Source organism: Ictidomys tridecemlineatus, chromosome 1, assembly GCF_052094955.1.
Source record: "Ictidomys tridecemlineatus isolate mIctTri1 chromosome 1, mIctTri1.hap1, whole genome shotgun sequence".
NCBI lineage: Eukaryota > Metazoa > Chordata > Mammalia > Rodentia > Sciuridae > Ictidomys > Ictidomys tridecemlineatus.
The window spans coordinates 220,127,191-220,153,636 of record NC_135477.1 but is presented as its reverse complement, the minus strand read 5'-3'; the positions used below and the strand labels follow the sequence as shown (position 1 = coordinate 220,153,636).

At 33.8% G+C, this 26,446-nt stretch overlaps 1 protein-coding gene across 3 annotated transcripts in view; it reads left to right on the top strand.

The window, feature by feature from the left end:
• The window catches only part of Map3k1 (mitogen-activated protein kinase kinase kinase 1), a 77,121-nt gene that overhangs the window by 38,868 nt on the left and 11,807 nt on the right, over positions 1 to 26,446 (top strand). For all 3 annotated transcript variants that reach the window (XR_013423538.1, XM_078016350.1, XM_021722458.3), the window contains exons 2-13: positions 2,721 to 2,871; positions 5,906 to 6,106; positions 9,506 to 9,706; positions 10,078 to 10,194; positions 10,565 to 10,713; positions 18,277 to 18,398; positions 18,982 to 19,063; positions 19,176 to 19,359; positions 21,315 to 21,593; positions 23,531 to 23,652; positions 25,606 to 25,697; positions 25,982 to 26,171. Coding sequence is in view for 2 of the 3 variants with exons in the window: in XM_021722458.3 (XP_021578133.3) it covers positions 2,721 to 2,871; positions 5,906 to 6,106; positions 9,506 to 9,706; positions 10,078 to 10,194; positions 10,565 to 10,713; positions 18,277 to 18,398; positions 18,982 to 19,063; positions 19,176 to 19,359; positions 21,315 to 21,593; positions 23,531 to 23,652; positions 25,606 to 25,697; positions 25,982 to 26,171 (1,890 nt within the window). In the remaining variant the exon portion in view is untranslated. The remainder of the gene's footprint in view (positions 1 to 2,720; positions 2,872 to 5,905; positions 6,107 to 9,505; positions 9,707 to 10,077; positions 10,195 to 10,564; positions 10,714 to 18,276; positions 18,399 to 18,981; positions 19,064 to 19,175; positions 19,360 to 21,314; positions 21,594 to 23,530; positions 23,653 to 25,605; positions 25,698 to 25,981; positions 26,172 to 26,446) is intronic.

Genomic DNA, 26,446 nt, shown 5'->3' with positions numbered 1-26,446 from the left:
TGGAGCTTATACTTGGTGAGGGGTGGGGGGATGCTTTGCAAATTGCACTGAGCACTTTAAAGAAAAAGTACATGGGCTGTGAATGAATAGAACTGGGAATTCCTAATTGAGACTAGGAAGGTCTCTGAAGACGTTGAGAAAAAAAAATCTAAATGGAATGGGTAAAAATTAACTAGGTGAGAAGTAGGCAGAGTGAGAAAAAGCTCTGCAGAAGCCCTGAACAGGAAGAATCCTAGGGTTCTTGAGACAGTGAAAGAAGCAGGAGAGTGGGGTATATGCCGGGGACACAGGAGTTGAGGTGAGGCCATGGTGCTGAGCCTCAGAGGGCATTTCATACCTTTTGGATTTTAGTCTAACCACAGGGGAAATCTGCCAGAGGATTTTAATGGGTAAGTGAGCTTAGAGTCTCTGTGGATTGAACAGGAGTAAGAATTCAGGAGAAGTCCCCTTAGAAATAGGTTGCTAGTTCAGACCAGATATGGCAGCTCCACCTGGAGGAGTAAAAGTGAAAGATACATATTCTTGAAAATAATTTAAGAAGTATTATCAAAAGTTTTCATTTGTACACATTTTGACCCAGCAATTCCATTTCCAGGCATTTATTGTAAAGAAAAAAATCTCTTGTGCAAAAAATTAGCTGCTAGAATGCAATCCCTATTGTTTAGTATTTTTAAACAAGTGGGGGAGAAAAATAAATCATTGCAGACTCTTAAGGAGACCATACCGTCCAGTCCTCTATGCATCTGGATGGGTGCCAGGAAGAGAGGCGCTAAAAATGCAGAACCTTCCTCTCCCCAGCTGGGGGGAAAAATAGAATTAATGTGAAGAGACCCTCTTGAAACAAATTTGGAAGAGGGGAAACATGTAGTCTTAGAGGGAAGAAGATAAGCACCTTTGTCTGGAAGCATAAGAGTTTCTGGCATAAAAATGCACAGCATTTATACCCTGGGACTGAGTTTATTTTTTTGTTTGTTTGTTTGTTTTTGTTTTGAGAACTAGGCTGGGAACCTAAGGGTACCTCAACACATTGTTACTGAAAAGGGAACATTTTTGGTTTTTATACTGGGGACTTGCAAGTAAATTTGGGTAGGCAGTCAGATTACAAAACCTGAGCTTCCCTCAATGAAAGTATTGATTGGGATGAATTTTGGGCAAACTGTTTCTACCCCATCTCCCCATGTATCCCCTGTGTTCTTTTTCCTATCTCTCCCTTCCTCATTCTCCCTCTTTCCTCTCCCATCTTCTTCCCTTCCCTCCCGTTTCTCTCTTTCCTTATCCCTTCCTCTTAGCTCTCTCCTACATATACCTGTAACATTAATATGACATAACCAGAACATGAAAAGAACCAGATAATTCTAAGCAAATGAGATAATCTTTCTTTACAAAAGACAAAAATGACCTTTTCCCCATCTCATGTTCATTTATGCTATATCACAGTTTTTCTGTGTGACAGAAATATTTTACTATATGGTCTTAATGTCTGTTTGCAAGATTCAACTCAAATGTTATGTCCTCTTTGTTTTCCTAAAAATATCTAGACCAGTCTCTTAACAGTTAAAAACATGTTGGTTCCCACTCCCCCACAATGTCAGTGCTTCCTTCATTAAAACCAGATAAGCATTTCCTTTTTAGTGCCTATTTATTTTGTTTTAATTCTATGTTTTTGCTTGTTCTTTGAAGATATTACTTCAAAGTTGTGATTAACTGAAAAATTCCTAAAGGAGTTTGAATTTGACATTTTAGTAAGCTTAAGGTTATCATCTTTGGTATTTCCATATTTTCCTTTTCCTGTTGGTAGCAAAAAAAAATCAGTATTTTCTAGCTTTATAGACTTTACAAAAGTTATTGAAGGTAGCATCATATTTGAAAAATTGTTACTTCTCCCAGAATACAGTACTTTAACTGTTTCCTTATGAACCAGGTTGTTAAATCTTTGCATGTTGTGTTTGTGTGTGTATGAATATGCATGCACATGAATATGAATATCTTTTTTTGCTGAGAATGACACTTTATCTCTGATGTTTTGTGGAATCAGTTCTCAAAGTTCCTAGCATAGAAGTTATTCTGGTACCTCCATATTATTTTATGAAGTAAAGATCAAAATATTTGTAGTAGGTAATTTTTACTCTTTAGGTATGAAGTACCCAAGTGTTTTTTTTGTTTTGTTTTGTTTTTTTTGGTTAGGAAAATACAAATTTAATAATATAGCCTTTGAAACATTATATTAGGATCATAGAAGATCTAATTAAGTTCCTTTTTAAATATTTATTTAGTTCATTTCAGAACTAAATCCATGAGAATATGGTAGTTAAGATACCCGTCCTTAAAAAGAAACAATAAATAAATAACAAAAATAGAAAATAAAAAATATACCCTTCTAAATTCTTTTCTACCTTATACATGACTGTGTTAAGGTGGTAGAATTAGAAGCAGTGCAGTCTTCATGAATGTGTTTGTTAATGTTTAATGCTTAGGATCCATTTGGGTAACTACCTGGAGCATCATTAAATTCATGTTATCAGACAACATTCAACACTCTCCACACAGCAGTATTTGTAGTATAATTTATAATATTTTCATTCCTTGCTTAAATCATTTAGGGCTTGTAGTAGTTGTCTTTTGGTTACATGTTCATTGGAACATTGAAACAGAACTGTACTGTCTTAGAAATTATTTTTCCAGTATAAAGAGTCTCCTTTTCATTTCTCCCTCCATTTTAGTCGTGAGATGGAGAGTAAGGAAACTCTCAAAGGCTTGCACAAGATGGACGATCGCCCAGAGGAACGAATGATCAGGGAGAAACTGAAGGCCACCTGTATGCCAGCCTGGAAACACGAATGGTTGGAAAGGAGAAACAGGAGAGGTCCTGTGGTGAGTGACTGGGGATTACCTGCTCTAAAGCATAGGAGGAAATGGAAAATTAAGCGTAAATAGATCCCCTTGTAAGTTTTCATCTTCTTATTTTAAATGCAGTAATTTTGTTTGCTTGATATTCTGGCCTCTTGAAACAAACCATAATTAAAGCTATGCTAATTGAGAAACTGTTGTAGGAACTTAACTGTTTGGTGGAGGGCTAAATGATTAAAGCAACACTGCCCTCTAATGTCAGTATCTAAAAAAATCTTGGAGCAGTTTTTCCAATATATTTTGGATGCTTTATCTTTAAAATAGGATGCAAGGATCTTAATTCCAGAAGTCTTCTAAGAAAGCAGAAAAACTAAATAGATACAAGGAGTTTAAGATTAAAGATGAATGAAAACTTTATGGGGTTTGATAAAAGATAACCTAGATTCATAGATTGGGAAAGTTAGAGATACTCTATTCAAAGTATGAAGACAGCATTATGAAATACAGTTCTTTATTCTTATAAAGGAAGAAATAGATTCTAATTGTTACAGTGTCCTAGCACCAATCTATACCAACAAGTTTTTATGTTTTTTCTTTATAAACAAAGACTGCAGCATAAGATTCATCTAAACTACACCCCTATGAAATATCTAGCCTTACTTTCATTCCACATACCTGTTTAAATTAAACATAAAAGTAAAAATGTAGTCCTTCAGTCTCACTAGCCACATTTCAAATGCTCAGTAACCACATGTGCCTGGCAGCTGCCATTGGGGCAGTGTAGTTACAGAGCATTTCTATCATCTCAATGCTGCTAGAGGTCTAGCGCTAATCAGAGTTAGATATCTCAGTAGCCCCGAAGGCTTTGGACACCCCTTATCACTGAGTGTCAGCTGTTACTTGTATTCTACCCACTGCTTCTAATTCTGTCTCATGGACTTACACAGAATAAATCTGTTTGTCCTTTACCTGCAAACTTTTTTGGCTACCTTGATATTCACGAGTTCTTTCCTTTCCAGCTAAACCTAGTACATTTCTTGCATTTCTTCCTCATTCGAGATATAGATGGAAACCCCTCACCATTTTATTATTCTTGTCAGAGGATAAAAAAAATCAAGGCCTTGCCTTAGTAGAATGTTCTATTGAAACATCTTATAGAAAGTGGCAGTTAGAGAAGGAGATTTCTGCTCAGTATAAAGAACTTTTGAATAATTAAAGCCCTGTGAAGTTAGAATGTGCTGTTTTCTGAGCTCTTTGAGCTAGAGGTATTTGAGTCTAACGCTTCTGAGAAAACCACAGAGCAGAAATTATAACTTTTTAAAGAGGAGCCAACCATCTATCTTTTGTTATGAATGAATTAACATTTTCTAGTTTTCCAAAACCAAAATTTTTTTTCGCACTGTCCACTTTCCAGCAAATACTTAAATACCTTGTCTATGTATGTAGAACAGGAGTGAAGAGGGCAGAGGTGTGTAGAATAAGACACCTAACATATTGTCCCTAAGCTTAATTACCCCATCCTGCATTTTATGGTTTATAGATTTCAAATTATCCTTAAAAAGTTAACTGTCTACTTGATTTTGTTTATTTTTATTGTTTTATGTAAGTTACTTTATATTCTTCTTGAAACCTAAGTAAGGCATAAATATTTCCAAATGGGAAACCAAGGCTTATACACAATAACTAAAATATCACATGCATGAAATACCACAAAGTACTTTGTGACTAGGTGCTAATGAGTGGGGTGTGCAAAGAGCACTAAGGACTCAGGAAAGAGAATGTCAAGCTGTAAAGTTAAAGGACATTCCACAAAAGGTAGGATCTTAACCATGCCTTTAAAATGGATGAGTTTCAGCTTTAAAGAAGAATGAAATTATGGCATTTGCCAGTGAATGGATGGAGTTGGAGAATATCATGCTAAGCAAAATAAGGCAATCCCAAAAAACCAAAGACCTAATGTTTTCTCTAATATGCAGATGCTAATTCACAATAAGGGTGGCAGGGTTGGAAGGCGAGTTAGATTAGGTAGAGGAGAGTGAAGGTGGGGGTGGGGGGAGATATGGGGATAGGAGGGATAGTAGAATGAAACAGACGTTATTACTTTATGTATATCTATATGACTGCATGACCAGTGTGATTCTATAACATGTGCAATCAGAAAAATGAGAAATTGTACTCCATCTATATATGGTATATCAAAGTCCATAAATGCATTCTACTGTCATGTATGGCTAAGTAAAACAAATAAAAATATATTTTTTTAAATGGATGAGTTTTCTTCACATGATGGTATGCTTCCTGGGACACTGCATGTTGGAGATGAGGATTTGGAGAGTGAGTGGAGCACAGAGTGAGGGAAGGTTAGGCAAGGTTAATGGAATAATGACTGACTGTGAAGTAGTAGGAAGACCAGAAAGTTTGGCCTTTTGTTTATGGCTAGATTCAATCTGAGAGCTTTAAAATTAAAAAAAAAAAAAAAAAGTATTTTAAACTGAATTTCTCCTTGAGAGATTCTTTAAGCTTCTGGCTTCTTTTGGTTTTCTGAGATATGTGTCTAAACTATTATGAAATGTAATTGTTTAAAAAAAAATGAAGAGCAAGGTAGTTTATATTCATCAGTCAGATTATTTGATTACTTAAAATCATGCTGAGTTTTTCAGACCCTACATTTTTTCAAAATAAATGAAAAGATCTTCATTTATTTAGTAAATTAACTATAGAAGTTATAAGTGTTTATTTTTCACATTTGTTGGCTAACTTTTGATTATTGATTTCAAATATTAAATGAGTTTGGGCATATAATAATAGTACCATTTCTGAAATGTTGTACAAAAACATTTTAACTAATAAGAAACCATACATGACTGACTTTTATATATAAGTAAAAATGTCTTTAACATTTATGGTTTAAATTTTTTTAAAAAAGTAATACCAAATAAAATTTGGTGTACTTTATGGTACATTTATATAATCTGATTAACTTCCTAGTCTGTGATATTCAAGTTCATTTATCATTTGTGTTTTTGAGTAACCAAAATATTGAATACTTTTTATTTAGGTGGTAAAACCAATCCCTATTAAAGGAGATGGATCTGAAATAAATAACGTGGCAGCTGAATCTCAAGGAGAGGTCCTGGCAAGTGCTGCTTCACCAGCTCCTAAAGGCCGTCGGAGCCCATCTCCTGGTAGCTCCCCATCTGGTCGCACAGTGAAATCAGAGTCTCCAGGAGTAAGGAGAAAAAGAGTTTCCCCAGTGCCTGTAAGTTAACGTTTTGACAAATATATTAGTTTCTATCATTTCTAGACTCATTTATAATACAGAAAATATTGCCGAGCATTCTGTTAAAATTTCAAAGTATGATCTAGATACTCATGTTGGGAGTGGGGGTGGTGTCCTGAGACCTCTTCTGAAGATCCATTAGGTCAAACTAATTTTTTAATAAAATATGTTTTTTGCATCTTTCACTGCACTGGTAATTGTGGTGGGTAAAACTTCTGGTGACTTCACCTGAATTAAGGCTATGACAACAGAATTTTTCTTTTTTATTGCTATATGTTGGCCATTAAAAGAAACAAATAGCCACTTTTACTTAGGAATGCCTTTGACAGAGAAATAGAAATTAATTTTATTAGGTCCCAACTCTTATTAAATACACACCTTTTAAATATTCTGTGATGAAATGAGAAGCTTTCATAAAGCACTTCTCCTCCATGCCAAAATATAGTAGTTGTCTCAAGGAAAAACATTCATGTGATTTTTAGAGTCACAAAGTGAACTAGAAGTTGTATTTTTATGAAATATTATTATTTGAAAAAATGACTGGCCAACAAACTATGATTATTCAGACTTGGGTATTTGGCAGATATTTTTCTGCCAAGCAAATTGAGACAAACTCTTCACCAGTGACAAAATTTAAGATTTTAAAGCAAAAATTAGAATTTTAGAAAAGTCATAGTCACCACTGTGAACTTAACAGTTCCCAGAACTTAAGATTTCTATAATGAGGTAGGTGACACCAGATGTGATTTTTTAAAAAAAATATTGTAATGAAATGTGAGTGTTTGGAAGATCTGCATGACTCAGTGAACTCCAGATGAGTATTATATGGTATAAAACAATGATTTCATAGGATCCATATAAAGTATAAAATAGGTCATCTGGATTTTAACCAGTAGGGAAACATTGTTGGTGTGGTTTCATATTTCACATTACAGCTACTTTTAAGAAACTACTTTTGAGCCTTGGTGTACTATGCATAATTATTTGAAAAGTCTATCAGAATATTCCTTTCTTTTATGTCTACATAACTGTGTGAGGTCGGTTTTCTTTCCTACACTTACCCTGGCCAACACGTTATATGTCAGCAGATTGAATGAAGAAGTAACTGAGAATCCAACTGTTTTTATGTTAAGCCAGTCATGGAAGAGATTTGCAAAAAAAAAAAAAAAAAAAAAAAAGCAGGTGTGCCCTTCATGACAGAGACTTCCAGTAATGGGATGGATGGATGTTAAACTTTCTAAAACTTTGAAGCCAATGAGTGAATGGAAAAATGGTTAGAGAGTGACCAAAAGGAGGAGCTTTGGTTTTCCTCAGATCTCAAGTTGTGAAAGAACATAGATCCTTTTTAAAAAAAAAAAGTACATTTTCATTATTAACACAATAACTATCTTTTAGTAATTCCCAAATTTTGCATATTGGGCACAGCTCAGCAGAGGTGGCTTTCTGCTCCCTATGGCATCTGCTGAAGCTGGACTAGCTAAGGGTGCTTCTCCATTCACATGCATGGCTTCTGCTGGAAGACTAGAGTAGTTGGCACTAGACTATTGGCATTTCTTTGTCATAGCAGGGTAGCTGGATTGCAACAGTGTTTCAGGAGGGCAAACTGCAACATGCAAGCTCTTCTTAGCCTCCACTCTATCATGTTGGACTGCCTGATTGCCCAAAGCTAGCTACCTGCCCAAACCTAGTATCCATGTGTTAGGGTTTACACAGGCTGTAAATAGTGGGAGGTGTGGTTCGTGGGGGTCATGGTGGTAAAACTATATAGAAATATAAACAGAATTGCATCCCACATCTCCCCCAACCCCCAAAACAGTCCCACTCTTAAAACAGGAGGCTGTTGGTCTGGAGCTGTTTTTGTACCTGGAAACCAGACTGACTATTGGCCAATCACAGCCAGCCAGCCAGCCATTGGTTATATAACTAGGGACCACCAGATAAGGCAAATGCCTCCCTGTGGCCATCCAGCAATTACTTTGTGTTCAGCCTATAGAAGCTGATTTTTTACTTCATGCTGCTAAGGTAAAGCTCTCTGACTCTCTTCTAGTTTTGAGTACTGCCTGATTCATGAAACATTCTTTGCCCAAATAATCTGTTAGATTTATTTAGTCTAAAGTTTTCCTTTGAACAGCAGACTCTGCCCAGCCTTAGGCAATTGCTAATCTGTTTTCTGTCTATATATTTCCCTCTTCTGAACACTTCATATAATGGAACCATATATTGTATGTGGTCTTCTGTGAAAGAAGTTAGTCACAGTCAAGTTTTATCCATGTTCTATTACATGCATCAATATTACATTAATTTTCAATTGCAGAATAATATTCTTTTTATGCATATATAGTATGTTTTGTTGACCCATTCATCAATTGAGCTATTTTCACCTTTTGGCTATTATGAAAAATGCTGCTGTGAACATTCATTAACAAGTTTTTGTGGGGGCATATGTTTTCATTTCTCTTGGGTTATTCCTAGCAGTGAAATTGCTGAGTAACATGTTTAACATTTTGAGGAACTGCTTATAGTTTCCCAAAGCGACTACACACAGTATTCTGGTTGCTCTGTGCTCTTGCCAACATTTATTATTTTTAACTATTCAGCTGTGCATCAAAACAACCAGTATTTTTACTGCGTAGTGATGGAAAAAACAAGTTGTAGGAAAATCAGTGAAGTATAGTAAGAGCAGTATGTTACTCCACAGGAAAGTTTTTGTCAGCCTCCACCGAGGTTTATTTACTTACTTATTTACTTATTTTAATTTTTCTTGGTACTGGGAATTGAACCTAGGAGCACTGAGACAAAGTCTTGCCAAGTTGCTGTGACTAGCCTCAAACTTGTGATCCCCCTGCGTCAGCCTCTCCAGTCGCTGGGATTCCAGTGAGATGTTTTAATCAAGGAAGAGTATCTATAGAATGTATAGTAGGAGGAGTTCCAGGTCAGTGTTTGTAAGTTCCAAATCACTGAAGAGCATTTAATAAAGCCTTAAATAGAAGGCAGGAAGTTGGATGTTTAATTTTTACCCCTAGATATAGTCATTTTGCCTGCTTCTGGAGTTTACTTTTTATGCTTTTATTTTAGTTTATATAATACTTTCAAGCATACTTTTCAAATGTTTACAGAGTAATTTGTAAAGTTGACCTGTGGTTCTCACTCAGCCAGAGTTATCACCAGTTGTAAGGATGACTGAGATTACCGAATTTCACCTGAGATGAGTATGTCAGGACAGCATTTTGCCTGACTTTGCTTCATCACACATTGAAGCTTTTTTTTTTTTTTTTTAGAATATAATCTACCATATGGGTGTCTAGTAGACTTTTTTTTTGACTATTAACTTCTTGTTGAGAAGTAAGAAACCTAGAAAACAAAAACACTGTCATAAAGTTTCAGAGCGGCAGAATCACACCACCTCGAAGAGCCCCTTCCCCGGATGGCTTCTCACCGTACAGCCCTGAGGAAACAAACCGCCGTGTGAACAAAGTGATGCGGGCCAGACTGTACTTACTGCAGCAAATAGGACCCAACTCTTTCCTGATCGGAGGAGACAGCCCCGACAACAAGTACCGAGTGTTTATTGGGCCACAGGTAGTATTTGTCACCATCTTATATTGTATTAGCATCTGGTACTAATTCACATTTACATACTATCTTAAATTGAGATCAGTTAATCCCCTTGAGTAAAGTGAGTTTAAAATGTATTTGGGAGCTAATAATGTTTTTCTTAAATGTATTTATGAGATTTTTACTATGAGTCAATATCTTAAATAAATTTGATCTTTTTTAATAAGTTCACTGAAATAAGAGATTAATTTGTAGAAATATTTGTAGACTTGTCTTACAGGTAAAGATAATGAAAAACATTAATATGTATTTTCTATAAACATTTTAAAAATATTAAGAAAGTGATAAACCACAGATTTATTAACCCATCAGTTTTAATTCTTTTAATTCTTCAGAACTGCAGCTGTGGGCGTGGAACATTTTGTATTCATCTATTATTTGTTATGCTCCGGGTGTTTCAACTAGAACCCTCAGATCCAATGTTATGGAGAAAAACTTTAAAAAATTTTGAGGTAATTTTTTTATAAATGCTTTGGAATTTTTAAAATTGTGAACAAATTTATATATTTCCGAAAGTTTTCTGTGAGCTCCAAATTTAAATAAACAGTGATCATTTTGAAGGTGCAAAGGTATGTAAGAAGTATTTGGTACTGATAGTTTTCTTGAGATCTCTTGAGTGATAAATTTTTTCTTCTAAAATGAATAAAACAGTGAACACTGAATATTTTTCTAAGTAAACTGTGTTCTTAATTTTGAAGCTCTTAAACCGGCTTTATGAAAAACATATGTAAATAAAAGATGAATAATATTTCAACCACTAGAACTTTTCATATGTATAATTATGGCACAAATATCTTTATTACTGTCTTTTTCCAATGTTAGGTTGAGAGTTTGTTCCAGAAATATCACAGTAGGCGTAGCTCAAGAATCAAAGCTCCATCTCGTAACACCATCCAGAAGTTTGTTTCACGCATGTCAAATTCTCATACATTGTCATCATCTAGTACTTCTACATCTAGTTCAGAAAACAGGTTAGTACATTTTAAGGAATTAAGCATTAATTTAATTTTTTAATTAGAGGTGATTTTTTATATCTATTTGTTAAATTGCTCAAAAATGATTTAATTTTTAAATCTTGGTTTTCATGTTAAAATCAGGGGAAATAAATATTAAGTCATTTGAGGATATTTTATTCTAAAATCTAGAGTGCTGGAAATAGTACATTCATATAAGAAATGTCCATTTCATGAGAAAAATTATGTGGCAGATGTAAAATACTAAGTGGCTACTGTCTGTCAGTCATACTCTGTGCCAGAGCATCTGATATATTGTCTCATTCTAACCACCATGTCATTAGGTAGCCACATGTTACCACTGTTTTATAGATGATGAAGCTGAGTACTGTGTAATTAGAAGGAAATGTCTGTAGTTTTTTGATAGTTTATTTACATTTCCAAAATCACTTTCAACTAGAGGATTTTTTAGTGTTTCTTAAAATTTATTTATTTATTTTACTTTTTTTGGTATGGTACTAGGTATTGAATCCAGGGGTGCTTTAACACTGAGATACACCTACTATCCTTGTTATTTTTTGAGACAGGAACTCAGTAGTTGGTGAGGCTGATCTCAAACTTGAGATTCTCCTGCCTGAGTGCCCCAGGTTGCTGAGATTACAGGAAGGTGCCACTGCACCCAGCTTTAGGATTTTAAATTATATAACATTGTTATTTAATTAATAGCTATTTAATTAATTCATAGCTATTTCCAGATAATTCTCTCAAACTCTTTTACCTTTGAGAATGTAAATATATTCCAGTTAAATAGACTTATCAGTTGTAATAAAGAAGTTCAGCTGTTAATCAGAGTTTTTACTTGACATCTACAGTGCTTTTCCAACTTTCCATGACCTAGTTGCTGATAAGATGAATTTATAAGCCTTAAAGGATCAGAGAGGTAGCCCAAAATGACAAATGTAAAATTCTTTTTTTAAGTCTCTAGTATCATCATAATTCAAGTGAATTTTTTTCTATTCTATGATATATCTTTACCGGTGTTAATGGGGAAAATGAGATATTTAAATTATTACAGAAACCTCCTCTTTGTTCCCGGGGCACTGGTCTAAGTGATTAAGTCCCATATTCATCCCATCATCCTTTTAAGTATTGTAACTATCTCAGAATTTGTGAAGAAGGGGAAAGTGATGACAACATGACAAGGGCTCAGTGAAGACGAGAGAAATATTTTTTATCTGTGGAAAATATAAATATTTGAATTTGCTTAATTTTAAATGAATTGATTGTAGAATCCTAGATTTTTTCAAGTTGTTTAGGGCATTGAAATTTTCTAGGCCTAATAATGACTAAATCCTGAAGAGGTCATGAAGCTCACTTGATTAAGAGCATAGTCAGGGTATCTTGGCTCTTAGTTCAGAGCTCTTTCCCTCACATCTTATCTCTTCTAAATAGAATGGAAAGAGAGAGAGAGAGAGAGAGAGAGAAAGAGAGCGCTTTATTTCTGTAGCTTTCTGACCCAAACTTATTCAAATTTTTCCTTTCTCCTTTGAATTGGCATTTCCATAACTTTTAACTTTGAAGAAAAGTAACAAATACTTAATTGAACAAGCAAGCCAAAATTAAAAGAGAAAGTTTCTCTGTAACATGGAAAAAAAGATGCCTTGAAAATATGGATTGACCATAATTTGGGGATTCTGTTGATTTATTTTAAATTTGTTTATTTGTGAGGAGAAACTACAAACATATAGTCATGATATACTTAGTTTTTTCCCCCACACAATCATGTTTTTATATATAAAAACTAAACAAAAGGGAATTTATCTGCAGATCTAATTACATTAAAAATTTAAATTATATTTCAGAAATAATAAAAATCAGAACTAGAACAAATTGAAAATATTTGCAAAATCTAACAAAATCTTATCCATAAATAAATAAATAAATCTGCAAAGAGGAATCTAGAATCTCAGTGCATACATAAATGGACAAAGGGAATGAAAAGGATGTTCACAAAATAATTTGAAGGGGATAACAAACATATTTGGTCAACCTAATAATTAAACAAACAAAACATCATTTTAAGAAAAGGTAATAGTTTTTTATTTACAGAATTAGTGAAGACTTTTATAATGAAACAAGTCTGTTCTTAGAAGGATGTGCTTCATGTATGTAAAATGGTTTTGTTCCCTTTCTGGGAAAAGGTAATGTGTCTTTTTAAAATGTTTTGATTCTTTAATTCAGTTAAATGGTTTAATGGTTAAAGTGTGTCCACATTATGAATATGTTAAGGGGGTGGGGTTGTGGCTTAGTAGTAGAGTGTTTGTTTGCCTAGCATCTGTGAGGCACTGGGTTCTATTCTCAGCACCACATATAAATAAATAAAGGTCCATTGATAATTAAAAAATATTTTTTTAAAAAATGAATATGTCATGCAACCATTAAAATTGTACTTTTAAAGAATATTGAATGGCATGGAAACATGTTTATAACTGAAAGCACATTCAGGTTATACCACTGTAGTATGCACAAACCCAGTTTTTTAATATATGAAAAGTATTACAAGTACATAAAAATTGTAATGGTTATTACAGTTTAACTTTTTTTTTTTTTTTTTTTTTACTTTAAATGTTTACTTTGTGAGCCATTGGGTTTCTTGTCGTAGCTACTCAGCTCTGCCCTTGTAGCCTGGAAATAACCATAGATAATCTATAAATGAATGAGTGTGATGCATTCAAGTAAACTTCATTTACCAGAGCCGACCACCACCTGATTTGTTGACTTGCAGTTGGCTGCTCACTGCTCTATATTCATGTGATCTTCTGAAAAAACTACCAAAATGAAAATAATCTGAAATGTCAAAACAGTGGGCACAAAGATGTTCCTAGTGATTTCTTATAACAACCCAGATGTCAACAACAAATGGATAAACAGTTATCTAGTCAGTGGAAAATTATAACACCTTAAAAATTATGCACACACATATAGTGGAAGCAACCCAAATATTCATTAAGTGATGGATGAAAAATGAAATTCAAAACATTTATACAATGAAATATTATCCAGCCTTAAAAAGGAAGTAAATTCTGATATATGCTACAATATGAATGAATCTTGAGGACATTATGCTAAGTGACATAAGCCAGACACACAAAAAAACAAATACCATATTATTCCAGTTATATGAGGTGCTTAGTCAAAATAATAAAAATAAAAAGTAGAATAGGGGTTGCTAGAGGCTGGGCAGAGATGGGACTTGTTTAATGGGATGTAGTTTCAGTTTTGCAAGATGAAAAGAATCCTGGATAGTGGTGATGGATGCCCAGCATGAATGTACACTGAATTGTACTTTTTAAAAATATTTTTAGTTGTAGATGGACACAATAGTCATATTTTATTTATTTATTTTAATGTGATGCTAAGGCAAGCACTTTTCCACTGAGCTACAATCCCTGGCCTGAATTATACTCTTTTTTTTTTTTTTTAAGAGAGAGAGAATTCGTTTTAATATTTATTTTTTTTAGTTTTCGGTGGACACAACATCTTTTATTTTATTTTTACCTGGTGCTGAGGATTGAACCCAGTGCCCCACGCATGGCTGGCGAGCGCACTGCCGCTTGAGCCACATCCCCAGCCCCCTGAATTGTACTCTTAAAAATGGTTTGGATGAAAATAAAATGTTTAATATGGCAAATTTTAGATAATATATATTTTTTACCACAACAAAAAAGCAAAGAAGAATGTTATAAAGAACTTAATGTTTAATAACAAGTAAAATGTTATAATAAAATTTTTGTAAATATGAAATAGTATATGTATACAGATAAGAGATGAATGATATGTACATTGGAAACTTTGAAAATGATGGGTAGAAAATATGCTGAAATGATACATATGTGGTCAGAAAAGCATTTAAATTACAAATTGCACTTGCAATTTGATTTAAATTATGCAACTTTATTTTTGCTCTTGAATACGCCCATTTTGGTGTAATTATTTGAAAAGTTGGTTGACCTTGCATCATTTTTGCCCCTAATATTTTTATTATACATTGTTACATAAATTATTCTTAAAACAGTGCTACTTATTGTTTATCTTTAATACATTGCATATTTTGATAGCTTTTCCACCTTCAGATAAATCAGGAGGGAGAAAGGCTAGTCATTGTGACTTCACCTCAGGAATTACACTTTGTGACTTTTCTGGCCTGTTTGTTCAGCTTATTGGGAAATTTTTTGTAACTGATTATTTTGCTATTGGTCACTAAGACCTACTTTTTAGGAATCGTAGCCTTAGACATTAGAAGTACACTATTGGGCCCAGGGGAAAATGAAAACCTGAGCTTAGCACAGAACCTAGTTTTTAGAGGTAGGTAGATTATGAAACATTCTTCTAAAGTAAAAGTTTAATGATAGGTCTGCCACAGATTGGTTTTATAACTAATTTAACATCCTAAATTCTTATATTTATGTAATAATGAAGTATTGTTGATTTTAAAAGCTGTTTATCACTTCACAAAGGTTCATAGTGAAATGTTGAGAGCCAAGGCCCAGTCAGAATGAGCCTGGCATTTGCCAGAGGGAATGTTTGAAAGACGGCAGCGAACCATTGAGATGATGATTTGAGTTAAGGTGTATATAACTGCTGTGATGCTGGTTCTCGTGCTACTTTGGAGTTCTCTCGGGAATTCCTGGAAAGTTCGTGTTGGTTGGGGAAGTGCCGGAGGAGGGATTTCCAATGGGTGGTATTCCTGGAAGGCCCGTGTGGGTGGCATTGGCAGGACTGCGGATAATAGGAGTTTCTGTTTTGAACCTACAAGTGCCTCGTGGCTGCTCCGTTATTTTGTGCCCAGCCACACTGCGGCAGTGAAACCTTTATAAAAATAAGAAAACACGGGCTGGGGATGTGGCTCAAGCGGTAGTGCGCTCGCCTGGCATGCGTGCGACCTGGGTTCCATCCTCAGCACCACATACCAACAAAGATGTGTCTGCCGAGAACTAAGAAATAAATATTAAAAATTCTCTCTCTCTCTCTCTCTCTCTCTCTCTCTCTCTCTCTCTCTCTCTCTCTCTCTCCCTCCCTCTCTCTCCCTCTCTCTCCCCCCTCTCCTCTCTCACTTTCTCTAAAAAAAAAAAAAAAAAAAATAAGAAAACAAAATCTTTCTCTCCAGACTAACTGCACACAACGTAACTATTGTTAAGCTTTGTACAACTTTTTTAAATTATATAACACAAGGAAATAAATTCTTCCTTTTATTCAGTGTGAGAGAAACAGGTGCATGTGCACACACACTATTTCCCTCTCTCTTTTTTTTTTTAAACAAATACAAAGTCATGCCATATATTTTGGTCTGCATCTTGCTTTTATTTTCTTTTTATTTTAAATATCATTTTCCCAAGTAACTCCTGGAATGTTCCTCAGTAGCAGAGCACTTGTCTGGCATGTATAAGGTCCCAGGTTTTTCCTAGCCCCACCACAAAAAAAAAAAAAAAAAAAAATAGTACACACTCCTTTTTTTATGTTGTTGATACACCATAATTTAATTTATCATTACCTTAATTGATTGATATTAAGTATACCAGTAATTATTTGTCTACTAAGTGCAACAAATTTTTCTATTTTTCTGCTCACATGCTTAAATTATTTCTGTAAGACAGCATCCTAGAAAATAGAACTTTTAGATCATGAATATATACATTTGAATATATTAAGTCGTATACATTTGAATATATTAAGGATTAATAACAAAATTACCTTTCAGAAATTTTATTTTTTATTCCTACCACCAGTGTATATGACAACCTGTTTACCTATGTCATTGTCAGGGGCCAAATGTTACCAATCTATTTAATTTTTACCAATCCAAAAAATAATAAAATAATATATGGTTTCGTTAACATGCATTTTGTACTTCTCTTTTCATGCTTATATTGGCTATTGGTATTTTTTATTTTAATTGCCTTTTATCTTTGTTCATTTTACTATTGAGTTATTAGTATTTTTCTTACTGATTTCCTAAAAGCACTTCATATATTAGGAATATTCAAATAAATATAACATAATTGCCCATTTTATGTTGCAATTTTGACATATTTGGCCATAAACATTCTGTACATGCTAGAATTTTGTCATGTTAACTTTTTCTTCACCCTATAATATATTGTGCATTATTTTTAAAAATTTATTTATTATAATTTGTATACATGACAGCAGAATGCATTTCAATTCATAGTATACATGTAGAGCACAATTTTTCCCGTCTCTGGTTATTCATAGATTCACATCATTCGTGTCTTCATATGTGTACTTAGGGTAATGATGTTCATCTCATTCCATGTCTTTCCTATCCCCAAGCCCCTCCCTTCCCCTCCGTCCAAGCATTTTTTTTTTTTTTTTAATGGATCTCTTTGTTCCTTTTGAAAGATTTATAGTGTCTGGTTGAGCATAATTTTTTTAACTTCTTTTTGATGTCCATTTGACTGTTTTCATTTTTTCATTATGTTAAATAATATTGCAGTGAATATTCTCACACATATCTCTATTTTTGTTTCATCGTTTCTTAGAAGTCTAGATGAAAGGTTATGTACGTTTAAAATGCAACATGTGTCTAGATCTAGTTCTAAGCAAGCTGATACCATGTAGTTTTATTTGTAAAATAAACAAAAATCTTTCTCTTGAGACCAACTGCACACAACGTTAACTATTGTTAAGCTTTGTACAACTTTTTTAAATTATATAACACAAGGAAATAAATTCTTCCTTTTATTCAGTGTGAGAGAAACAGGTGCACGTGTGCACACACACTATTTCCCTCTCTTTTTTTTTTTTAACAAATACAAAGTCATGCATATATTTTGATCTGCATCTTGCTTTTACTTTTATTTTATTTTAAATATCATTTTGTCAAACCTTATAGCAGTTTGTTTATTCAAAAAGCACCGTAGCCACATTTTAGGGATACATTGCGATTTTTTAATATTTATTTTTTAGTTGTAGTTTATTTTATTTATTTATTTTTGTGGTGCTGAGGATCAAACCCAGGGCCTCGGGCTGGGGATGTGGCTCAAGCGGTAGCGCGCTCGCCTGGCATGTGTGCGGCCCGGGTTCGATCCTCAGCACCACATACCAACAAAGATATTGTGTCCGCCGAGAACTAAAAAATAAATATTAAAAATAAAATTCTCTCTCCCCTCTCTCTCTCTCTCTCTCTCTCTCTCAAAAAAAAAAAATTTAAAAAAAAAAAAAAAACCCAGGGCCTCACACCTGCTAGGCAAGCACTCTACTGCTGAACCACAACCCCAGCCCACAAGTGCTGTTTTTCAGATCGCAGCTCATGTGTATTTGTGGCAAGGACAAATTAACTCACACTTACAATCTGTAAATACACATATATGGAATCTGATTTGAAATTTGTCTAAGCTAATAGGAGAAATAATTATCCCTGAAATACTTAATAGAAGATGCTCTTAATTATTTCTAATAATGTGTTTGTATTTTAAAGAAGCATAATTCTAATTAGCATATTGCATTAATTCTGTCTTATATTCTTTTGTACTTAGTACTTTTGCTCCTCCTTCCTTATAGCATAAAGGATGAAGAAGAGCAAATGTGTCCTATTTGCTTGTTGGGCATGCTTGACGAAGAAAGTCTTACAGTGTGTGAAGATGGCTGCCGGAACAAGCTGCACCACCACTGCATGTCCATCTGTAGGTTACTCCTTTATCTCTGTGCTTACTCAACACAGTTGCTCTCCAGCTAACCATTTTATTTGGAATTGTATGATGAGTTGTGGGGAAATTAGTGAGAATGGGGGGGGGAAAGTGTTCCGAGGCCATATGTAAAGTTTTCAACAAATTAGAGTTTAGGATCTGTTAGAATTGATCTGTCTGAGCAATGACATCCAATATCATGTGATACAGGTGGAAGTAGAAGGAGTGCAGAGTTCCCACCTGGAAGGTGTACATGAAAGAAGGTCTGGGGAAGCTTTACAGAAAGGGGGGAACATCAAAGCAAGGCCTGGAATTACCCAACCTTGTAATCAAGTGGGGCAGAACATTTTGAACAATAGTGAGAAAAGTACATGTTGTCTTGACTAATAAAATAGCATTTGCAAAGGCATCAGAATAATTAAACTGCTATGCTTGCCTGCTTTCAGATACTCCAATAATTGTTGGTGGTTCCTTCCATAGAAATTCTGTACTGTTATGAACAGTTATGACATATAAATACATATAAATACTTAATACATTTACATTTTTGTAAGTATTCTGTATTTATTTATTTTTTTAGGGGCAGAAGAATGTAGAAGAAATAGAGAACCTTTAATATGTCCCCTTTGTAGGTCTAAGTGGAGATCCCACGATTTCTACAGGTAGTAATTTTGAATTAATGATTTGCATATGATAAATAAAAGTAAAAATATTATCAAAGTGATCTGTTAATCTGTTAATATTTTTTAGCAAACTTTGTATTTTTCATTTTAGCCATGAGTTGTCAAGTCCCGTGGATTCCCCTTCTTCCCTGCGTGCTGCACAACAGCAAACCACACAGCAGCAGCCTTTGGCTGGATCACAAAGAAGGAATCAAGAGAGCAATTTTAACCTTACTCATTATGGAACTCAGCAGATCCCTCCTGCTTATAAGGATTTAGCTGAGCCATGGATTCAGGTAAATAGTTCTTCATTCTTCATTTCTCAAAGAAGATTTGCAGATCAATTAATGTGTTTGTCCCCTTTCTTTACCCTTTTATAACTTATCAAATATTTTGCTTGCCTTCATTATGACTCAGTCCATTGAGAATTTTACTTTTACTTTGGTATTAATACAGCTACAATTAAAAATTTCTTTCTAGGTTCAGATTTTGTATCTGGGAAACATCTCATCCTGAACTAACAGATAAAAAGTCTACCCAAGAGTAGAAACTGAAACTCTTCAGTGCTAGCTTTTTTCAGTGTTTAATCCTCATTTCTGCCAAAGTTTTCTTATTTGCTACCATTGAAACTCAATTTCTCCTTAGATCCTACCAGCATATAAAAATGGGTGCTTGCTTAGTGGATGAATAAGAAAAATTTGTGGTAATTACTTTGTAATAAGCATTTTATTTATAAGGACAGTTTTCATTCTTTTACCTTCTCTTATGATTGTTTCTTCATCCTCAGTAAATAAGGTTTTTGGTTGCTTGGTCTTTCATGATTTTCTTGATTGTTGAGTGCTTAGTCTGCTATTTTGGAAAAAAATGTAGGGCCCAAAACCAGTGTCTTCAGTAAACAATAATGAAGTAAATATATAATTTTTATAATTTGTTAAATTCTGTTGAATACTGTTAAGTTTGTGAACAGATGTATTAACTCATTAAGCTTTTACATCATTAGGACTTGTTTCCCTTTTCTTTTTATGACCATTATAGTTCTGCAGCTTTGCAATTCTCTTTTCTAAGCATGTTAGCAACCTATTATCTAATAAAATCCACAAAATTAATAAGACATCTCAATTCTTTTATCTAGTTCACTAATGATATTTAATACAGATCTTGACCTGCTCCTTCAGGATCCCATAAAGAAATCTCATGTTGATTCTAAGCTATTAGATGCTGTTCTTTCAAGGCCATAGTCTAGTTTATTTTGCTTAAGATTTGGTTTGGTCTAGGTTATATATTCTAGTTATTTTGTTTTGTTTTGTGTTGTTTTAAGAATGTTATAGGCTGAGTTAAAACTTAAGACAGTGGTATTCTACTTAAGAGTGCCAGAAGTTTATATTCTTTTTGGTTTATTCTCATTTAGGTCCCTTTTTTAAAGGACACATACAAATAAGTATGTCATGGTCTGCTTTTCCCAAAATTGTGTTTTCATCTCTAATATGTAGAAATTTTTCACACAATAAATTATCTTAGTTGTTAAGCTTATTTTTAGCCAATTGGTTAATAATTTCAATGCCATTTACCTTTTTCCTTTTTTAGGGATTCTTTATTCTGCAGCTTTGGAGGCATGGTAGTGAGGACTGTAGCAACATTCATAATTCTGAGTGCATCATTACTGATTTAAACACAAGCATTCTTTCTATAGTTGTTTGGTTTTTTCTCTCCATTCATCATAGTTCCTGTTTTGCCTAGACCCACACATTTTTTCAACCATTTTGTATAAGACAAATTCAAATAAATTATTTTGACTTACTACAGTCATCTATAAGAGAAGTACTCTGTTTTGAAACCTTCACTCTAGTGCCTTTCTTGACTTGGCTTTTTTAAAAATCTTGCTCCAGTTGTTTCTTTGTAAACTACCTTAATATGAATATAAAGTTGGAATTCTTCACAATTTTTTTAGTGTGGGCTTTTTGTTTTTGTTAAACATGAAGGGTACAGGCCTAAAAATACAAGTATATCCATCTAATTCATGGAGTTTACTCATCATTTTCCTTGAACTAATAGGTGTTAATGACTTAATAATTACCTTGACTCAAGTGTAAAATTCCTCCTTAGGATTTCTAAGTAACTAGGCATATTGAAATTGAGTAGTATAATGAAGATTAAAAAAATGAATGTTTTTTCTTTAATAATCAAAAAATTATGTTTAACTCAACACATTGGATTTATTAGTTTTTCTTCACATTGTGTTTGTTTGATATAGGTGTTTGGAATGGAACTCGTTGGCTGCTTATTTTCTAGAAACTGGAATGTAAGAGAGATGGCCCTCAGGCGTCTTTCCCATGATGTTAGTGGGGCCCTGCTGTTGGCCAATGGGGAGAGCACTGGAAATTCTGGGGGCAGTGGTGGAAGCAGCCCAAATGCTGGAGCCACTAGCGGGTCTTCCCAGGCCAGCATCTCAGGAGATGTGGTGGAGGCCTGCTGCAGCGTCTTATCAATGGTCTGTGCTGACCCTGTCTACAAAGTGTACGTTGCTGCTTTAGTAAGTAGTTTTATTCCACAACATATCATTATGGTTTTTCTTCCTTTCATAAATACTCTTTTAAAGATATAATAAAATGACTGTCTTTTTGTCTATAGCTGGTCCTCATTTTTGAATGTGTATCTGCTTTCCTAAGTCAATCTGTCTGTGTCTCTGGAAGGAAAAGGCAGGGGGATTGGGAGGCAGGTACAGTAAAAGTATTTTACCTGATTTAATTTTGGAAAATCCAAATTCTACTCTTACTTCATAATCCCAGGAATTTATAATTTTTCATTTATCTGTCATTTGAATTTTATTGGTTTTAATCTGTTAAAGTTTTGTTTATATGCTGCTTATTCCCCCCAAATAACGATGTCTTGCTGCTCGTGTTTTCCTCAGTGGTTGCCTCACCCATAACCAATTAAAAATGTTTTGTGGGATTGAAAAGTGATCAAAGTTACTTTGATTTTTTTTTTATGTTGTCAATACACATTAAGAAAAATATCTTTCCTTTGCATTTACTAGGGATTCTTCATGTTTTACTTAAATTGCATATTAATCTTTATCAAATAATATGTTTGTCAAGTGGCATTCCTTCCATTAAGGCACTGAAAATTCTATTTATGTTATTTTATTATATTTATATATTATGTATTTCAAGTATTTTGCAAATGCGTTTAATGAGCGAGCCCTTGGATTTGAGCCCCAACACTGCAAAATAAATAAATAAAATATAATGAGCAAATTTATTCATTTTTTTTAATCTTACGTTGTTATAATTGTTTTATATTTTCAACACAAATAAATAATATTTGAATGGTTAAGGTTTAAGTCATCAAACTTATAGCTATCACTAAAGAAAAAACATTATAGAAAAATTATATATTTTTATAATTGATCTTTTGGAGATTAATTCTTCAAGGAGAATTTATTTATGATAAACATTTTGCTTGACTTTTTATAAATATTATATGGAAATTCAGGAAGCTTTTCACAGAAGAGGGTTCCATGACATAGACACCAAGCTGTTTTTCTGGTTTAACCTGTTAAACAGTTGTCTTTCGTGAGAGCAATAAAGAGGTAATTTTACAGACAAAAACTTTAAGTGTATATTTCTTAGACCATTGTTTCTCAACCTCAGCACTGTTGCCATTGGCCACATAATTGTTTGTGAGGAATGGGAAGCACCAGGGATGCTTTCCTGTGTACTATTAGGATGTCCAGCAGCATCCATAGCCTAGATATAGATATAGTTGCAAACCCACCTCACCCCTCTACCCCCTCAGACCCCTAGTGATGACAAGCAAGACTGTCTCTGGGCATTGGCAAATGTGCAGTGGGGTTCAAAATTGCCTCCAGTTCAGAATCATTGTTGTAGAATAGTTCTTAACTAGTATATTTTTAAAACTCAGCCTCTAAGCTACCTCTCATAGTCTTTTTCTTCCTTGCATTACCACTTGTGCCTAATAAATCTTCTTGAGAAGTAATACAGTATGATGTTTGGGGTCAGAATTGAGTAACTTCATCATTTATCATACTAACTGGAATACTAATGTATTGATTAAATTGGGTCTAGAGTAAGATATAGAGACCTGTTTCACAATCTATTTTCCCATTTGCTAGCAGTATGACTTTAGTAAAATTATTTAACTTCTTTTAAACTTAACCTCTCTTAAACTTTAGTTTGCTCACCTATAAAATAATGAAAAAATCTTAACTGTTAGATTTGGAGTGATGTTATGTAGAAGAATCCTAACCATGATGCCTAGCACATTGTGAGAATGTTGAATATATGATACCTATCATTGTTTCTTAAACACCATTTTAATTAACACCACTTTGAGTTATGATTCATTTCTGTCATGATTTATTTGGTAGTTCACATTGTCTCAGATTAGGCCATTGTCTCTGATGCTTTTTAAATGTAGTTAAACTGACCTTCAGGTTTTTTTCCCTAGAAAACTTTGAGAGCCATGCTGGTATATACTCCTTGCCACAGTTTGGCAGAGAGAATCAAACTTCAGAGACTTCTCCGGCCAGTTGTAGACACCATCCTAGTCAAGTGTGCAGATGCCAATAGGTAAGACCTTATTGATGAACCACTTCAAACCACTGTATGAAAAGTTTCTCACACCACTTCAAACCATTGTGTATTAAAAGCTTCAAACTGGGCGGGGTGGCACATGCCTGTAATCCCAGTGGCTTGGGAGCCGAGACAGGATAGCAAATTCAAGATTAACCTCAGCAACTTAGAAAGGCCCTAAGCAACTTAGTGAGAACCTGAAATAAGAAACTAAAATAAAAAGGGTCAGGGATGTGGCTCAGAGATCAAGCGCCCCTGGGTTCAATCCCTGGTACCAAAAAGCAAACCAAAAAAAAAGTTTTTAGCACAAGCCTCACACCTCATAGAATATTTGGTGCATATTTGTTAAGTGAGTCTTTGAATATTGTTTTCTAATGTAAGATTTGAAATTAAAATTTAGAAACTTAGAAGACTCTTAAGGTCTAGGGAAAGGATCTAATAACAAGTAAAAGCTAGCATAAAAAACTGCATGACCTGCACAAATTGTATTGTGATTGCTTCTCTTAAAGAACTTCATAATCTGAAGTCCAGTGATAAGAACAAGAGCAGACACATATATATATAAGTGTAATCTCATTTTAGAGAAAGAGTTACACAGGATAGGCACCAGTGACATCATTATACTTACTAATGCCCCCTTTTCATAATCAAAAAAGAACCTCTTCCATTATTTTCATTGTAATGGAATTTTACTTTATTTATGATGGTTTAGTTTTTGTGATTTTATGTTCTCCTGCAATATCTTTAAAAATTGACAGGAAATGAGAATAATACTAACTGGAGAGAAAAATATGAAGTTGAAAATTGTGAAGTTTGGTACAGTAAAAATGGGTATAAGCCATGCTTTTTTCAGACCAATGGTTCTCTTTGTTTTCCCCTTTTATAAAATGGTAGGAAAAATCACTTTCATTTAATAAATATAGCTATGGTACATGACTGTTTGGAACTGCTCATCTTTACATCCCAGCAGATCTTGAATTGCAAGAAGTGTTCAGTCTCCCTTATTTTGCTTTTCTTGTTGCACCCAGATCTCTTTGTCAATTCAATATTTGTCTTCCTGCCCAAATTATCTGAGTTAGTTTACAGAGGGTCTCAAAAACTAGGTACCTAGGGCTAGGGATGTAATTCAGTGGTAGAGTGTTTATCTATAATACACAAGGCCCTGGGTTCAATCCCCATTACACACACACACACACACACACAAAAGAAGTACCTAGCTGTGCCTAGATTCTTATTCCACGGAGTCTGTGTTTTGTCTCCATTGTTTTCTCACATAAGCCTCCAAATTGAAAGTATTAGAGGTTTTCTACTTGCTTGGGGAAATACCTGGAAAACATTGGCAAATTAACAAATAACTTGAAAATGCATAGGAAAAATCATGTGAGTCTTCAATATTAGAATAGGTAATTTTCTGAGAATGTGGGTGTTTTGTGTTATTTGTTGTTCACTTTCTGAAATTCTAAAGTCAGGTTGTTCACTTGGTGGATTGGAATAATTGAAAACATAAGAAATACTATAAAGGGATCTTATGATATTTGGGTTTTGTGATATTCTCAATCTGGAGAACATAAGGGTTTTGGATAGCAAGGTTTTGTTTTTAATTTTAAAAATTCTTAATGAAAGTTCAAAGATTAAAAAAGTCATAATTTGTATTCATTTTTATTTTAAAAAGATAGTATATGAAAGTAAACCTTTTATCTGATTTTTAAATAAGTACTTGCTTTCTAAGAGCCAGTACTGAAGATTCTATGCTTAATGTATGTGATAAATTTATGAATTAGACCTACTAATAATTATTATTACTTGGAGTAGTATTGTTAATGTGATTTTAGTGGTGGAAAAGTAAACACTCCAGAAAACATTATTTTTCTGCTTTATCACAAGGCTTTATATTACTACTCTGATATTGATATATATTTTGAATTTATATTGCTTTCCTTTCATTTTTAGCCGTACAAGTCAGCTGTCCATATCAACACTCTTGGAATTGTGTAAAGGCCAAGCAGGAGAGCTGGCAGTTGGTAGAGAAATACTTAAAGCGGGTAATAACTTTATTACTTAATTTTATTACTTAAAATTAATACAGCATGTTTTATCATTTTCCTTAACCTAGTTAGTCTCTGCTGGGTCCATTACAGGATTTTGAAGTCATTATGTAAATTGATTCACCCAGCTAAGGTTAGAAATATGAGTTTATCAAGGAGAAATTCTTAAAACTAATATAATCAAGGGTATTCTCATTGGCCTTACACCATTCAATCATATTTTGTTTTAGACTTTCATATCACTCTTTTTAAGTCATTTTATTTTTACTTTCCTTTTGTAGGATCCATTGGTATTGGTGGTGTTGATTATGTCTTAAATTGTATTCTTGGAAACCAAACTGAATCGAACAACTGGCAGGAACTCCTGGGCCGTCTTTGTCTTATTGATAGACTGTTATTGGAATTTCCTGCTGAATTTTATCCTCATATTGTCAGTACTGATGTTTCACAAGTTGAGCCTGTTGAAATCAGGTGATTTTTTTTCCTCTGCAAATATATGACTTTCCTCTTCATACTTACCCCACATTCTCTCCAAGAATGGTATAGTTTAGATTTATGAAAAGCTCAGAAATTTAAAAGCATAGATAAGTTACTTGTACCCTAATATTTGCCTGGCATAGAATCCTAAAGTCTAAGCTATTTAATTAAAAAGTTAAAGATCTCTCATACAAAATTGTTTTTGAAGTTTACAATCTATAAATTACCTTTTTTAACATTCCATACCTTTATAGTCATTAAACTTGTCT